This window comes from Saccopteryx bilineata, chromosome 6 (assembly GCF_036850765.1).
Source record: "Saccopteryx bilineata isolate mSacBil1 chromosome 6, mSacBil1_pri_phased_curated, whole genome shotgun sequence".
Lineage (NCBI taxonomy): Eukaryota > Metazoa > Chordata > Mammalia > Chiroptera > Emballonuridae > Saccopteryx > Saccopteryx bilineata.
Window position 1 is genome coordinate 123,642,515 of NC_089495.1, and position 15,099 is coordinate 123,657,613.

General features: G+C 54.8%; 1 protein-coding gene across 4 annotated transcripts; it reads right to left on the bottom strand.

The window, feature by feature from the left end:
- Nucleotides 1-3,662: 3,662 nt before the first annotated feature.
- On the bottom strand, nucleotides 3,663-13,123 carry CYGB (cytoglobin). 4 transcript variants are annotated; one of them, XM_066237282.1, is made up of 5 exons: nucleotides 12,793-12,923; nucleotides 8,070-8,166; nucleotides 7,690-7,921; nucleotides 7,262-7,399; nucleotides 3,663-4,916 (listed from the first exon to the last, which is right to left on the bottom strand). In XM_066237282.1, the coding sequence occupies exons 2-5, from the start codon at nucleotides 8,162-8,164 to the stop codon at nucleotides 4,845-4,847; spliced, it is 537 nt and encodes a 178-aa protein (XP_066093379.1). In that variant the 5' UTR covers nucleotides 8,165-8,166; nucleotides 12,793-12,923; the 3' UTR covers nucleotides 3,663-4,844. The 4 variants fall into 4 exon arrangements, with proteins under 4 accessions (XP_066093379.1, XP_066093375.1, XP_066093378.1 ...); XM_066237278.1 differs by lacking the exon at nucleotides 8,070-8,166 and having other exon boundaries at nucleotides 12,793-13,123; XM_066237281.1 differs by lacking the exon at nucleotides 8,070-8,166 and having other exon boundaries at nucleotides 7,220-7,399; nucleotides 12,793-13,122.
- Between the last annotated feature and the right edge of the window lie 1,976 nt (nucleotides 13,124-15,099).

Below are 15,099 nucleotides of genomic sequence, written 5' to 3' on the forward strand. Positions count from 1 at the left end.
TGCTGTTTGTTTTAATGAGCCCCTGTGGCTGTTGTGTTCCCAACCGAGTTAGTTTCTAAGTGTTAACGAAGGCAAGCCAGCAGGCAGGGCTTGATGGGGTGTTACACATAGCCTTTTTTTGTTTTCCTTTTTTTTTTTTTTTTTTTTTTTTACAGGGAGAGAGAGAGAGAGAGTCAGAGAGAGGGATAGATAGGGACAGACAGGAACGAAGAGAGATGAGAAGCATCAATCATCAGTTTTTTGTTGCAACACCTTAGTTGTTCATCGATTGCTTTCTCATATGTGCCTTGACCATGGGCCTTCAGCAGACCGAGTAACCCCTTGCTCCAGCCAGTGACCTTGGGTCCAAGCTGGTGAGCTTTGCTCAAACCAGATGAGCCTGTGCTCAAGCTGGTGACCTCGGGGTCTCGAACCTGGGTCCTCTGCATCCCAGTACACTCAGTGTACGCTCTATTCACTGCACCACCACCTGGTCAGGCTGTTTTCCTTTTTTTTTTTTTTTTTGTTTTTTGGTTTTTGTTTTTTGGTTTTTTTTACAGAGACAGAGAGAAGGATAGACAGACAGGAACGGAGAGAGATGAGAAGCATCAATCATCAGTTTTTCATTGCGACACCTTAGTTGTTCATTGATTGCTTTCTCTTATATGCCCTGACCACGGGCCTTCAGCAGACTGAGTAACCCCTTGCTGGAGCCAGCGACCTTGGGTCCAAGCTGGTGAGTTTTGCTCAAACCAGATGAACCTGCGCTCAAGCTGGCAACCTCAAGGTCTCGAACCTGGGTCCTCTGCATCCCAGTCCAACGCTCTATCCACTGCGCCACCGCCTGGTCAGGCTGTTTTCCTTTTTATTAGTGCATTTATTAAAATTTTCCACTTGACTCAAAATATGGGAGAGCATGGTCATAAGCATCAATGGGATACGTATGTTTATTTATTTATTTATTTATTTTTTTTTTTACAGAGACAGAGAGTGAGTCAGAGACAGGGATAGACAGGGACAGACAGACAGGAACGAAGAGAGATGAGAAGCATCAGTCTTTCATTGCGTGCTGCAACACCCCAGTTGTACATTGATTGCTTTCTCACATGTGCCTTGACCGCGGGCCCTCAGCAGACCGAGCAACCCCCTGCTGGAGCCAGCGACCCTGGGTTCAAGCCGGTGGGATTTTTGCTCAAACCAGATGAGCCCGCACTCAAGCTGGCGACCCTGGGGTCTCAAACCTGGGTCCTCCGCATCCCAGTCCGATGCTCCATCCACTGCACCACCGCCTGGTCAGGCATGTTTTCTTTTTGCCACAGGCTCAGGTATGATGCTACCTCCTTTCAAGAAGCGTGGACGAGGGCTGTCCGGGTTAGGGAAGTAGGAAGGTCATGTCACCTGAAGTACTGGCTGAGGCTTCCTGGGTGAGGTTCCCACTATGGCCAGTAGGGGTTGCTGTGGGACCGTGTGGCCAGGACTGCTTGGTGGGCAGGAGCCGCAGACTCCGCATTCCCATTTCTGACACCCCATTGCTCACAGCCTGAGCAGGTCAGGGGGAGCTGACCCAGAAGCTCGGCTCTTTGATGACAGGGCTATCCCTGAGTGTACAGCACAAAACAAAACCCCTGAACCCAGCCTGCAGCCCACTTGTGGAAACCTGGGTCCTGCCCAGCATCACCCGTGGACCTAGGGTTCCCCCCGCCCTGCAAACATCATGCCTAGCTCAGGTCTGGGGTGAATCATTCATTTTCAATGTCCTCTCTCTTAGGGTGTGGAGTGGGAAGAATCTTTCTCAAGGGCTACACTGCAAAATAAGTTGCTTGGGCTGGTTTAGAGGCCCCTTCACCACGTGTAAGCCAACTGAAGTGAAATTGGGTAGGGGATAGTTTTTTCCAGAGACTATCCCCGGCCCTGACTGCCATGCCCCACAGTCACAGTCCCCACAACCACTCTGGCTCTGGTTCGGTCACTGTTCACCTGCCCACCTGCAAGGCCCAGGACCTGGTAGGCCTGCTGGGTTGCTCCCATTTCCCTTTCCCTAGCCCTCTGCCTCCTGAGATCACCCTGTTCATTCATCTCCCATCCTTGTTCCACCTCTGCCCCCCTCTCTCTAGACCCATGGCTCATCTAGGCCTGTCCACCCTTTTTTATTTATTTATTTATTTTAGAGAGGAGAGAGAGAGAGGAGGAGGAGCAGGAAGCATCAACTCCCATATGTGCCTTGACCAGGCAAGCCCAGGGTTTTGAACCGGCGACCTCAGTGCTCCAGGTCGATGCTTTATCCACTGCGCCACCACAGGTCAGGCAATGTCCACCCTTTCATCTTCTCTTTTCCCTCCCTGCTTCTGACCGCCTGACAGCTGCTCTCCTGAGCAAGTCCAGGTGCCCAGCACTGTGGCGCACACCTTCCTCCTCTTCCTCCAGGCACCTGCCTTGCAAGGCAGACCTCATGTTCACTCCTTCTTTTATTTTATTTTTTTAAATATTTTACTTACTGATTTTAGAGGGAAGAGAGAGAGAAAGGTGGGAGGAGGAGCAGGAAGCATCAATCCATAGTTGTTTCCCATATGTGCCTTGACCAGGGCCTGGAACCAGCAACCTCAGTGTTCCTGGGCAATACTCCATCCACTGCTCCACCAGAGGCCAGAACACTCCTATTTTCACTCAGAGGTGACTGCGGCTCAGAAAGCCTGAGTGGTTTGCCCCAGGTCACACAGCATTTAGGACAGTCTGACCCCGAGCCTGGCACTCTGTCTTGCCGCCGTCCTCTCTGCGTTGCACTTGTATTTCAGTTCACACAGCTCACTCTTGGCCTGCGCACTGGTTTTGCTTTCTAAGGGTGGTATTTATTCTTTGGATTTCTGTTGCGTACTTTGGTTGTGCTAGGCCCAGCAGATGAGGGCACAGCCTTCACTCAGGGAGTTCACGGTCTGGGAGACAAGACTTTTCCTGTGTGTTAGCTGAATCTTCCCGGGCAGCTGGCAGCCCTCCCAAGGGGCAGAGGCTGCTTCCTGCCCCTCCTGCAGCCCACCCAAGGATGGTGACCTCTGGGTCCCTCTTCCTCTGGGAATTGATGCTGCTGACTGTTGCCTCCATTGTGCGTGGGGGCTGGGCAGGCCTGACCCCAGGCTGTGGGTGCAGCATTGAGGGCTTGGGAAGGGGGTCTGGGAGGTGAGAGTGCAGGGAAGGTGTTGGGATGGGATTTTAGACTAAAAGCATACTTCCTTCCCCCAACACCCAAGAATTGACCCCCGCATATAACTTGAGCAGCAGGCCAGGCCCTGGGCCCAGAAGACAGAGGCCCTTCTTTCTAGACATCCCTTCTTTCTAGACATCTCTTCCTTCCTTCTAGACATCTCTTCCTTCTTTCTAGACCTCTCTTCCTTCTTTCTAGACATCTCATCCTGTCCTCACCAAAAGATTTCCAAAACAGAAAATTAAAGCCTCGTTACTTTTTAAAATAAGCACAGACACCCTACCCCCCCACCCCCAGAGCCCAGCTTCCAGTCTCCAGCCTGGTGCTCCTGACTAACCAGGTGAGTGCCCCCAACTCCGAGGGGTCCACGACTAGCCAAGGCTGACACAAAGGTTGGAGGAGAGGGAGGGAGGCTTCCAAGAAAAAGGCCGAAGCCTTGAACTAAGGAAAGCAGATGGCAGGAAAAGACAGAATGAGCAGGCACAGACACAGGAAGAGGAGTGTGTTTAATGACATGGCTGGGTCTGGTTACAAACGGCAGAAACTACAAAAGGAGGGCAGGTAGTTACATGGGTGGCTGCACGAGGGTGGGATAGGATGGCACAGGCACAAGTCACAGCAGCAAAACATCCTTGAGGACGACACATGTGACCAAGGGGCACACACAGGAGTAGTCCCCAGCAACTCTGACCCAGATGGATGGACAGGACCCACTGCCAGCCAGTGGCCAGGAGGGGCAAGGGAGGGAAGGCCCTGGGCCCTCAGAGCTCCAGGATGAGATGGAGGCCTCTGGTCCTGTCATCCTTGTCCCTCCTCCTGCCGGGGCTGCTTTAGTGGCAAAGGCAGACAGGGCTGGTGTTTGAGGTTTCTTTACCATGGCCTCTCCCCCAGCACAGTCATCTGGTCCAGGACTTCTGGAGCCTCTGTCTGCCCTTGCCTGCTTTGGAGCAAGGCAGGGAGGCATACACCTCCCTTTGTGTGGGGCAAAGGTGGGGAGAGCCACATTCTTCTTACCCAGAGCAGAAAGAAATGTGAGGACCCAGGCAGGCCCTTGGATCATCCCAACTCTGCCTACAGGCCTAGATCCTCTCTGTGCTAATGTGGGCCCCCCTATTTCTGCCAGGACATTCTGTTCTCTGCCCAGAAGCAGGACCAGGATCCTACCTGCCCCCTGCGACAAGCAGAACCAAGGCTCCACATGAGCCTCCAGGCCCCGCAGATACACGTTATAAATGTGTGTATATATATATTTATATAGATTGTATATAGAATATATTTGTATATATGATAGATATGTGTGCATGGTTTTCTAGATAGGTGGTGTGGAGACCTGCATGCTGGCCAGGCAGAGAGAATCAGGGCTGGTGCCCTTCTGCAGTAGCTCATAGACCCAACACGATGCCAATGCCGGCCAGCCTCTCAGCTGGGTCTCGAACAGTGAGTAGAAAAGCTAAGAGTGGGCCTGGCTCTTCAAGAAAGAAGGGTCCCCCACCCCCACAGGCACCTGCCGCCAACTGGGTCAGCATCCAGTGCCACCTCCCAGCGGCTCCAGGGGCACTACGGCCAAGGCAGAGGCCTCTTTCCAGGAAGATGAGTCAGGGATTCTTCCAGCTTCCTTGGCACCCAGAAATGGAGGGTCATGGAGGGTCTTCAGAACTCGGCCTTCTGCTCAAGGTGCTTCCAGGGAGGGGGAAGACAGGAGGGGCCCTATGGCCCCGAAGAGGGCAGTGTGGCCGGTGGGCTGTGGATGAGAGACAGAAAATGGAGGCAACATGTCACAAGGGGCACAAACTGGAACCAGGGGACATGGGAGGCAGAGGAAAGGGATCAGGGGATGCAAGGCAGGATGCTACTTGCTGAGTCCCTGAGCGGTACAGGTGAAAGCAGTCCAAAGATGCTCATTCTAGTCCCCCTTCTGCTAGGAGCCTGCTGTGTGGCCTGAGGCAAGCCAGTTGGCCCCTCTGAACCCCAGATCTTCTCCTCTAAAGTGTGACCATCTGCCTTGCCCAGCTCTATGAGAACTGAGTGACATCAGCCGTGGGAAAGTGTTTCACAGCCTGCAAAGATCTATACAAATGTGAGTTCTCTGCTACTGATGAAAACACAAACGCTTTCTGGTGGGCCTGTCTGGGTTCCCCTGTGGCCACCCATAGGCTTTTTCAGGACACGTAATTCTTTGCGCTCACCACCACGCCCCTGCCTCCGCACCCACAAATGTGCACACACACCCTTAAGCAGAGACAGTTCAATAAACAGTGGCGTCTGGCTTACCACTGGTCCCTGATAAGAGCAGTTGGATGCAGGCCTTCTAGAACTCTGCCCTGTCATTCCCTCCCACCCTTGGAACCTGTTGGGGCCTTGGCAGAAAGTTGAGTGAGTCTGCAGGCTGGGGCCCAAGGAGACACGCCTTCTTGAGGGCCTCACCTGGTGGGTACAGAAGGCAAGAGGAGACAATCCCTACAACTTCACAGCTGGGGAAGGGAGATTACGCCCAATGCAAGGTACGCTGGCCCAGGAGGGAGCAAGGCCCAGCCACTCTCCCTGTAGCCATCTCTGTTCAGTCTGTAAGAAGACCAAACTGAGCAGATGAGATCGTTATGGTTTCCCAATTCTTGGGGTCTAGTGAAATTTAAGTCCCAGGGGTCTAGCTGGGGTAAGAAAGAGGAGGGGATAGGGCTTCATGTCCGGGAAATGTGTCCATGTGTTTCTGATTCATTGGGGCTGGTACTGGCCAGCTCTGTCTCTCTCCAGTTCCTCTGGGCTCCTGTAAGAAAGCCCTTTTCTCCAAAAGCAGGAAGTCTTGTCTCCTTGGCTGTAAACAAACTCATCTTTGGCAGTAAGGCCTGCCTGGGGAGATGTGTGGGTGGGCAAGCCCCCTTCCCCCACTGACCCCTCCCTAGCCCCTCTGGCTACTCCAGCAGCTTCCCTGGCTAGTGCCTCCCAGGGCAGATAAAACTCTGACCACCTCCCACCCTCCCTGGTCTAGTGCAGACTAGGGCCCAGCTGTGAACATCTGTAGCGGCTGCCTGGCTATAGCTAGCAGTTCCTGAGGACTCTGCTCTCCTGGGGTGGTGCGATGGGGGTAGGGGAAGGGAGCAGAAGAAGGCTGGGGCCAGTGTGGTCAGAGGACTATGGACAGTCAGGAGGCCTGGCCCTCCAAGGCTGCCCTGGGGACCTTCTTTTTGGAGCTGCGCCCACTGGGAGGCCTGTGAGCAAGAAATTCAGAGGTCTGCAGACCAGCTCAGAGCCCAGGGAGAAGACACCGCCTTTTCCATGGGAAACTGCTGGGAATGTTTCTCTACAACGCGTGTCCTAAGCTGCTGGCTGACCCCTGCTTCCCATTCCTGCTTCTGCTCCTGCCTCTGCCTCTCCACTGAGCTCTCAGAGCCAGCCGCCCCTTGGGGGCCCAGGAAGGCCAGAGTGTTCCCAGCCACCACATCTGGGGGCCAGCCCACCCCTTGTGCTCCTAGTCAGCTGGAGTCACTGAGGCCAGCCACTCTCCTTGAGCCATCTCCCGGGCCCTCACCCCAGAACTGGGAACTTGGCCTCCAGGGTCAGCCCAGAAGTAAACACCCCTGCTGGTGTGCGTGAGAGTGACACCCACGCAGGCCCTTGTGGGCCTGGCTGTGCAGGCGCCGGTTCACGCGCCTGTGCACTGGTCCTCGTGACTCTCCTGGCACCAACCTTGTTGAGACAGAGGTGGGAGAGAGTGCTGGTCAGCAGTAGGTAAAAACAGCTCCATGTGACTGGTGCCCACGGAGGAAATGGCTGGAACCACCTGGTGACCTCTGGGTCCCATGACCAGTTTCCCGTCAGAAACCTTCTGTTCTCTCTGCCCCAAAAGCCACAAGCCACTGTCTTGGGATGCTCTGAGGACTCCCCTGCCCTGGGGGTTGGGGACTCATAGCTCTGTGGGCCTGAGCAGGCCTTTTCCTATTGTGCCTTTTCCGAGACCCAGCCCCCTGGAAGTGCTCCTGCCCTGGGCCCCAGGAGAGGTGGGAGACCAGGGGACAGAAGGACATGACAGGGAACTACCCAGCCCACCCTCACTCCTCCTCACGTGGTGGCATTGGGGACCTGCTGTACCCAGCCCACTTCCTTGTAGGCAGCGGTCACATGGCTGTAGATGAGGCCACGCAATTTGGCCCAGGCTCTCTGTGTCTCCGTTGGGAAGTCACTGGCAAATTCCTCGGCGATCACTTCCAGAATAACCCCAGAGAGGATCTGGGCACAAAGGGAGAAAGGGGGAATAAATGTCTGGGGTCCCTGCACCCCCTCCACCCTCAGCAACCTTTCTATCCAGCCCAGGAGATTGTTCATAATGCAATACCCCAGCAGCCCTCAAGACCCAGCCCCCATCCTACTGCCCCTCCCAGTCACAGCCTAGCCAGGGGAAGTGGCTGGGTGGTCCAGTGGTCACCTCAGCTCCTCCACAGACCCCTCCCATAGCCTGCAGGTGGTGAGAAGGCCCAGGAGACTCTGGAGCAAGCAGGGTGGAGGTTGGGTTTCCATACCTTGAAGTACATAGGCTCCACCTTGTGCTTGAGGGCATGGGCTTTGCCCACCAGAGCAAGCACAGAGGACACCTTCTCAGGGTCGTGCAGGTTCTCCACAACAGTGTTGAGGGCCCCCATGACCCGGCAGGCGTGCTTCCGCAGCTGAGGGCTCCGCTCCATTTCCAAGGGCTCCTCCATGTGCTTGAACTGGCTGAAGTACTGCTTGGCCAATGGGAAGTTCACAAAGAACCTGGTGGGAGGGAGGGGTGGATGCTGAAGCTGGGCTGCCTCAGGCCCCACCCTGCAGTGTCCAGGACATGGGGGTGCAGGCTGGGAGATGCAGAACCCACCCCAATAATTGTTTTCATCCCCATGTAAACTGTCCCTCAAATACAGACCCTCCTCTGGCAGCTTTGTCTCCCAGGCCTCTGCCTTCCTTGCCTCTTGCCTCCTCTTCAAACCCTACACACCCTTCAAGGCCAGCTCCTGGCATAGCTGAGAGAATAACTGCTTCAGTTCTGGAATCACAGGCCAATGTGACCCCGGCAAGTTAGTTAACTTTTCTGAGCCTCAGTTTCCTCTTCCATGAAATGGGCATCACTGTTCCTATCTTGAGAGCTGTAGTGAGGATAAAATCAGAAACCGCAGTGTGGAGTCCTCAGCGGAGTGTGAACACAGGGGCTCAGGAAATGCCAGCTGTACGAATGATCAAGTTAGAGAGCTCTTTGTAAACAAAGTGAGGAGGACAGATTGAGGTCGGTCTCCCCACCAAGAAGGAAAAGATAAGATGCAGTCCTTCTCCTCCCAGCTCCCTCTCTTCCCTCTTGGCCCCCCTGCCTCCCTCCTCAGCCTGCTGTAAATATCAACTGATTGATTTTATCTGCCTGGCAGGGTTCTGTAATTACTTCACTCCTGTTCATCTTACCTCTCTGACAGTCCAGGTCTCTCTAGCTCCTGCCCCTAACCCCTCCAGTTTACCTGAAATGATCTACCACTTTCATTAAGTATAGATTCTATAATCTTCATACAACCTCAGGGTGTTCCACGGACCAGCACCAGTCCATGGACTCGTGGTTGGAAAACACTGCATTACATCACTCTCATGCCCAGAAACATCCAGCAGTTTCCTACTGTTTACCAGATACAATAAAAACTCCTTAACCTGACATTCTAGCCTTCTTACAAACTGTCCATCCATGGATGTGTCCACACCCCTTCTCCAGCATCACGCCCACGTTGCCCCCACACCTGAGCCATTGACCTTCAGCCCAACAGCTTCGCTCACCTTTGGCAGAAGTCCTTGGGCATGTCGGCCTTCCTTTCCACACAGTGGAATGCCTTTCCTATGTCAGACTTTCCTCTCCCTGGGCACCAGGCTGGCCCAGGACTACTGATTTCCCCACAAGGCCATTAGTAGGTTACCTGCCACCTTCTACTGGGCTCTGCAGCCCAAGGTCAGAGCCAGGGTCTCACGCGCCCTGTGACCCATCACCCCAGTGCAGGCCCTGCAGTCCACGGTGATGCTGACAGCCAAGGCTGGACACCACAGGAGGTACATGCACAGACTCACTTGAAACTTATATAACTTAACTGAAGCCTCAGAAAAATCAATGGAGTGTCTTGAGTCTGTCTTTTCAGGTTGTTTCATATTTTGGAGTGTCCCCCCCACCCCTTTGTGATCAGAGAGCTGATCATTTGCCGAAACAGCCCTTAGGCCAAGAGGTGAAGTCTCAGACCTGACAGCTAGCACAGAAGCAGAAAGGGCAGCTGACCCAGGCCACCCCAGCAGGGAAAGCTGCTGATGGCAGGGGAGTGTCCAGGACACTGTCTGTGTGGAGACCAGGGAGGGCCCCTCTCCGAGGCCAAGTCTGCAAAAGTGTGAGAAGAAGTCTCTTCCCATTTGCTATTTCACAGAGATGCTGGGGAGGCAATGGGTCTGAAAACACATTGGTTTTTCTCTGGCAAAGCATTGTATTGAAGGACAAACATGGAACCCCCGGTCCTTAATGAGGACCTCAGACTTTGGGGTTTTACGTTGCAATAAAAATAATGGTTTCTATTGACCTGGGACGTTACACTGTGCAAAGCATCTCCACCTGTTATTTAACTACCACAACTAAGTCGTATGTCTGGTTTACTGATGAGGAAATCCTGGAGAATATATATTGAACATTGAAAACTTACTATGTGATCTTATTAACTGTTACAATATCCTCTCAGGCTTTGGCAGTTTTATCCCCACCTTCTGGATTAGGAACTGATGCCCAAGGTTGCCCAGGGAAGTTGGTGGTAGGGCCAGGAAGGCGCCTGGCAGTCCCTGCTTTGCCAGTTTCCCCATACTGCAGTACGGTGGTGGTAGGAGGGTAACCTGGCACCCAGGTCAGTTTCCCACTGCAACAACCAGGACCAGGTTATGGCTCAGAGGAACGACAGTCCCAGAGAACCCCTGTTCTGTGTCAGAGGATTCTGGGGGCCACATGCTCTGCTCCTCCGTTCTGGCTTCACTCCCAGTCCCTTGTTTATTCCCAATCTCTCCATCCAGGCCTGTGCTGCTGGGGAGCAGCCTCGGCAGCCAGCCTTGGGGAGTTTCTCAGCTCCCAGGGGCATCTGGGCTTCCAGGAGAGCCTGAAATAGGCTTGTCTGAGTGTGAGGGGGAAGGTGGCAGTTACAACCAGGAGCATGGGTGGGTGTTCCCTCTCCATCTCCTGTCTCCTCCTGGGCAGGGAGCGGAGGTGTGGAGTCTGGCTCAGATGCCCAGGCAGCTTCTCCATTGCCACCAGCATTGTGGCTGCTCACTCCTGGGCTGGGGGGGGGGGTTAGGAGTGCCTCCGGCTTCAGTCCAGTAGGGAGATAGAAGGTGAGAGTGATGGGCAGAAGGGCTAGTGTGTCTCAGGCTGTCACTGGAGCCTGTTCTTGATGTGTGTGGGAAGGTAGGAGGTGTGGTGACAAAACTGAGGGGCAAAAAACCCCCAAACAAACAAACAAACAAACTGAGGGGCACAGTCTGGAGGGGGGGCTCTGAGACACCTGAGAAGCTTATCAGTCGTGCCCTACTCACTTTTACCCACCCCCCGCCAAGGCCAGGTCCTGGGGCAGAGAGCAGGAGGAGAAAAAGGAAAGGAGGACTGGTAGAACCTTGGGCTGCCAGGGAGGAGCTGGGCTAGGTTCTACAGGGCTGAGCTGGGCGGGGCTGGGCTCTGGTCAACACAGAGTTGGGTTCAGGTAAAGTGTGGCACGGGGTTACCAGCAGGCCAGATCCAATTGCTATCCCAGGCCTTCTCAGATTAATTGTGGGTCTCTCTCTGAATACTGAGCACTTTGGTAAACACCTTGCCCAGCCTGGCTCTAGCCCCCTTTAAGAGTCAGAAATGGGGCACGAGAAGGGTGCAGAGCAAGAAAACCTTTCCAAGAGCTTGGACTCTTCTGAAATAGCTCAGCCCTCAGGGTTCAGGGTTCAGTTCCTTCCTCCGCATGCCCCCACTTCTGGGGAGGCTGGGTGGTACCCCAAGAGCCAGATTTTGGACACATCCCCTAGGTATTCTCACTCACAAATGGCAGGGGGCTTTACAAAGACTCTCTGAGGTCTGTCCTGAGGACTCTGTCTCATTTCCTCTTGGTGACCCCTGCATCCTGCAGCCTGGTGGCTTGTACAAGGCTGAGAGCAGCCCTTTAAGGAGGCAGTCTGGCACATCTGGGACTCCTCTGCCCACCATGCGCTTGTGTGGGCACTTGTGTGGGTGTTCCCACACGCAGGTCTGTGTCTCCGAATGTCTGATGGCTTCAGGATCTGAAATCACCTTTTAGCTTCCCCACCATCCCAAGGAGCTGATGAATTAGCCATCCCTGGAGAGAGGGCTCTGCTCCTCTTTGTCCCCCTCATGCGCAGAGCCTCAGTTTTCCCTTCCTCAGGAATCCTCCTCCAACTCCTCAAGAGTGCTTCTTGGCTTTCTTCCTCTAAAATCTGTTTCTTAGTTGGAATCAGGGCGTATCAATGTGGAGCTGGGTAGGTCTTAGGCTTGAGCGAGGTGGAAGAAAAAGAGAGTGGGGGTGAAAGAGAAGCCAGAGATAGGGGCAGGACTGGGAAAAAGAGATGCATTTAGCAGTCCTTTCCATAGTGAGGTTTCACCCCATCTTCAAATAATATGGTTTCCCTGCTCTGTCCCAGATTTGATAGCTTCCCTCTGCCAGGGGCAGGGGTTTGAGGGTAAATGTGATCTCAGGTCTCTCTGCCGGCATCCCCCAGGTACCAGCACTTGTGGGAAGTGGGCATAGATCTGTAGCTATAGTCAGTTACCAGTTCACTGAGATTGAGGACACTTTATAGGAATGGTGTAAGCATCAGCATGTATGTGAGTGTGTGGGACCCTCTGGGGCATGCGGTGCCTGAATGACTCCTGAGCCCAGGACACATGGCTTTTCCTTCCCAGGTGGTGGGCTTAGGGTGGAACCCTGCCTCCTGTAGCTTCTTCCCTTCTCTCCACAGGAACTTAGCAGGGATGGTATCTTAGAGGACTCTGCTTCTCCACTCACCTGTGCCTCACCTGGGAGCTCCTTGCTGGTCCACTCCGTAGGGGCAGGAAAGGGCCTGCTAGGAAAACTGGTCCTCAGCCTCCTTTCCTCTGACCTCTATTTTCTTGCCCTTTACTCTATTCTTCCAAGAAGCTTTAAATTCTTTCAAGGGGTTGAGCTGGAGAGAGGGCTCTGCTCCTCTTTGTCCCCCTCATGCGCAGAGCCTCAGTTTTCCCTTCTCTAAAATGGGAGACCCCACTGAAGCCCCCCTTTGAAGGGTTGGTGAAATATGTGTCCATAGCAGCTCGGCTGGGTGGCTGGGGTACCCAATGAGGAAGGCATGACTGGCTGCTGAGCTTGGAACTGAGGCCAGGGAGGGAGGGAGACGGTGCCCTCCCTCTGTATCTGCTTCCTAGTTCCTGGTGAGCCCCGTGCCCAGAGCCAAAGAAGGCTCAACCAGAGCTTTACGCACCCAAGGTACCCCACGCTGGCCTGGCCCCAATCGCATCTAGGGAGGTGGCGCGGGAGCTCGGACCTGGCTGAGCCCGCCCCTGCCTGGAGCCGCTGCCGCCCTCCCTCCCCCGGGCACGGCAGGGCTGGGGCGACACCTACCTCACCAGGATGGCCACCCCCACGTCCTCGCAGTTGGCATAGAGCCGGGCCCACGTAGCCTGCACCGCCTTCCTCTCCGCCTCGGACAGCTCCTCGCTCCGCTCCCTGCGCTCAATCTCCATCTCGCCCGGCACTTTCTCCATGAGCAGAACCAAGCCCAGCCCGGCTTCCCTCTGCGGCGGCTGGGCGCGGGGCGCGGGGCGCGGGGCGCGGGGAGCCTGGGTCGGCTGCGTGTGCGGCGGGCGGGCAAGGGGCAGAGCGCGCCGGAGGGAGGGAGCGTGTCTGTGCGCGCCGCGCGCGCGCGCGCGCGTGTGTGTGTGTGTGTGTGCGCGCGCGCGCGTGTGTATCTGTGCGCAGAGTATATGTACGAGGGGCGGACCGCGAGCGGGGGGCGGGGACGTGGTCTGATGGAAAAATGTTAAAACAAAACAAAACAAAACAAAACAAAACCAAATCCGCTCCAAACCTTCAACCCTGTGTGCCTGAGCCAATTCCTGCAAGGTGAAGACTGGGCAGGGAGGGGGCAACCGGGCTGGCGCTCTCTCGCCCGCCCTCCCGCAAGGAACCCACGGAGTTTGACCGCCGGGCGGGGCTGAGGCGTGGGTGAGGCGCCTGTTCTGGGGGTTCTCGGAGGAGGGGCGGTCACGCGGCGTGGAGCGCGCTCGGGCGCGTGAGGGTCTGGAAGCACCGCGTCCCTGCTCACGCTGCGGTCGGAGTCGGGTCGCGTGTGTGCGTACCCTTCACGCTGCAGGGAACTGACAAAGTCATACACTTTCAGGCATTTGCTGTGTGGTCGCTCGTCCGAGGGGCTGGGCCCGAGCCCCTCCGGCGGCGCCGCGGTCGGATCCAGCTGGCTCCTGGCCTCAGCCGAGCCAGCCACTGAGGGCCACGGTGCCGCGCCCGGAGTTCCAGAACCGGGGCTATGGACGGTTTGGACTGGGTCCTCTCTCTGCTGGAGTCTCCCTGCTCCAGTACCTTACTGGAATTCCCCGCTGTGGGGATGGGGAACCGTATAAAACTTGAGCGCCCTAGGCCAGCTCCCCTTTTCCTTCCGCCAGCACCCCTTGCCCCTCTGTAAACACCCATGTCATTGTAAACACCCTGGCTGGCTTATTAACGACACAGGCAGGCAACAACCAGGCACTGCCCCAAATTCTGGCCCTGGTGGAGCAAAGTCTGAAGAAGAGGCAGCAGGGCTGAGCAAAGCAGACCTGGGAGGGTCACGAAGTCTTGGGGAGGCCCAGGCTGCTGGAGACATCTCAGCCACCAAGGCCCCTGTTAGGCAAAAGACACTCTTGTTCTGGTGGCCCTGCTCAGGGAGGTGTGAGTGCTATAAGACCAGGGGTGGGGACTGTGCCTCTGAGAGCCACAGGGCCCCTCTCCCCCACAAGCAGCTGTTCAGTTCTGAGACAGGGGATCCCACATTTGACTCCCAGTGGATGCCTGATGTTAGACCTGGTTGCAGCCCCTTCTGGGAACCATGCGACAGCACATTCCGGGTGTGTCCAGTTTTCTCCAAGGTTCCCTGGTGACCCTGCCCTTCTCAAGACTTGTGTCCCACTGCTCAAGGATTGCAAAAGGCTGGCTCTCCTCTCCAGCTTTGGTTTATGTGTTTATTTAAAAAGTCACATTTCAAAGTAGAGAGCCCAAGTGCAGCCCCAACTCTGGTCTTCCTTGGACCTCGGGGTTCAGGTACCTTACTGGAATCCTGGATAGGTAGCCTCTGGACCCTGCCTCCAACTCAGTTGAGAAAGAAAATCTAGCCTTCATCTAGGGGTCTTGGCAAGGGATGGAGGAGAGAGGGTGAGTTGTTTCTTACATCAGTCTCAGACCCTTTTCCTCACTTTGGTCCCCTGGCCGTTGCCTGCCTCCACACCCTGCCTGGGCCAAGACTGAGGACACTGCACTGGGCTACCTCGCTGAATGCCACTGATAGTTCCCCAAAGCCAGTGCGGTGGCCTTCCCTATCCCTGTCCAAGAAGTTTCACCGGGATGTGGAAAGAAAATAGAAGAAATCTTATTTTTGTTTATTTTATATTTTTATCTCACTCTTTACAAGTTTAATATATGTCTACAGTGCAGGACTGTGTTTGCATGTTTGCGCAGTACATATATATTTATTTATTTATTTATTTATTTTTTTTGAGAGAGAAGCAGGGAGAGAGAGAGAGAGAGAGAGAGACAGGAACACTGAGCTGCTCTTGCATGTGCCCTGACTGAGGAATTTTTTGTTTTTTGTTTTTGTTTTTGTTTTTTCAGAGACAGAGAGAGAGCCAGAGAGAGAGGGATAGATAGGGACAGACAGAC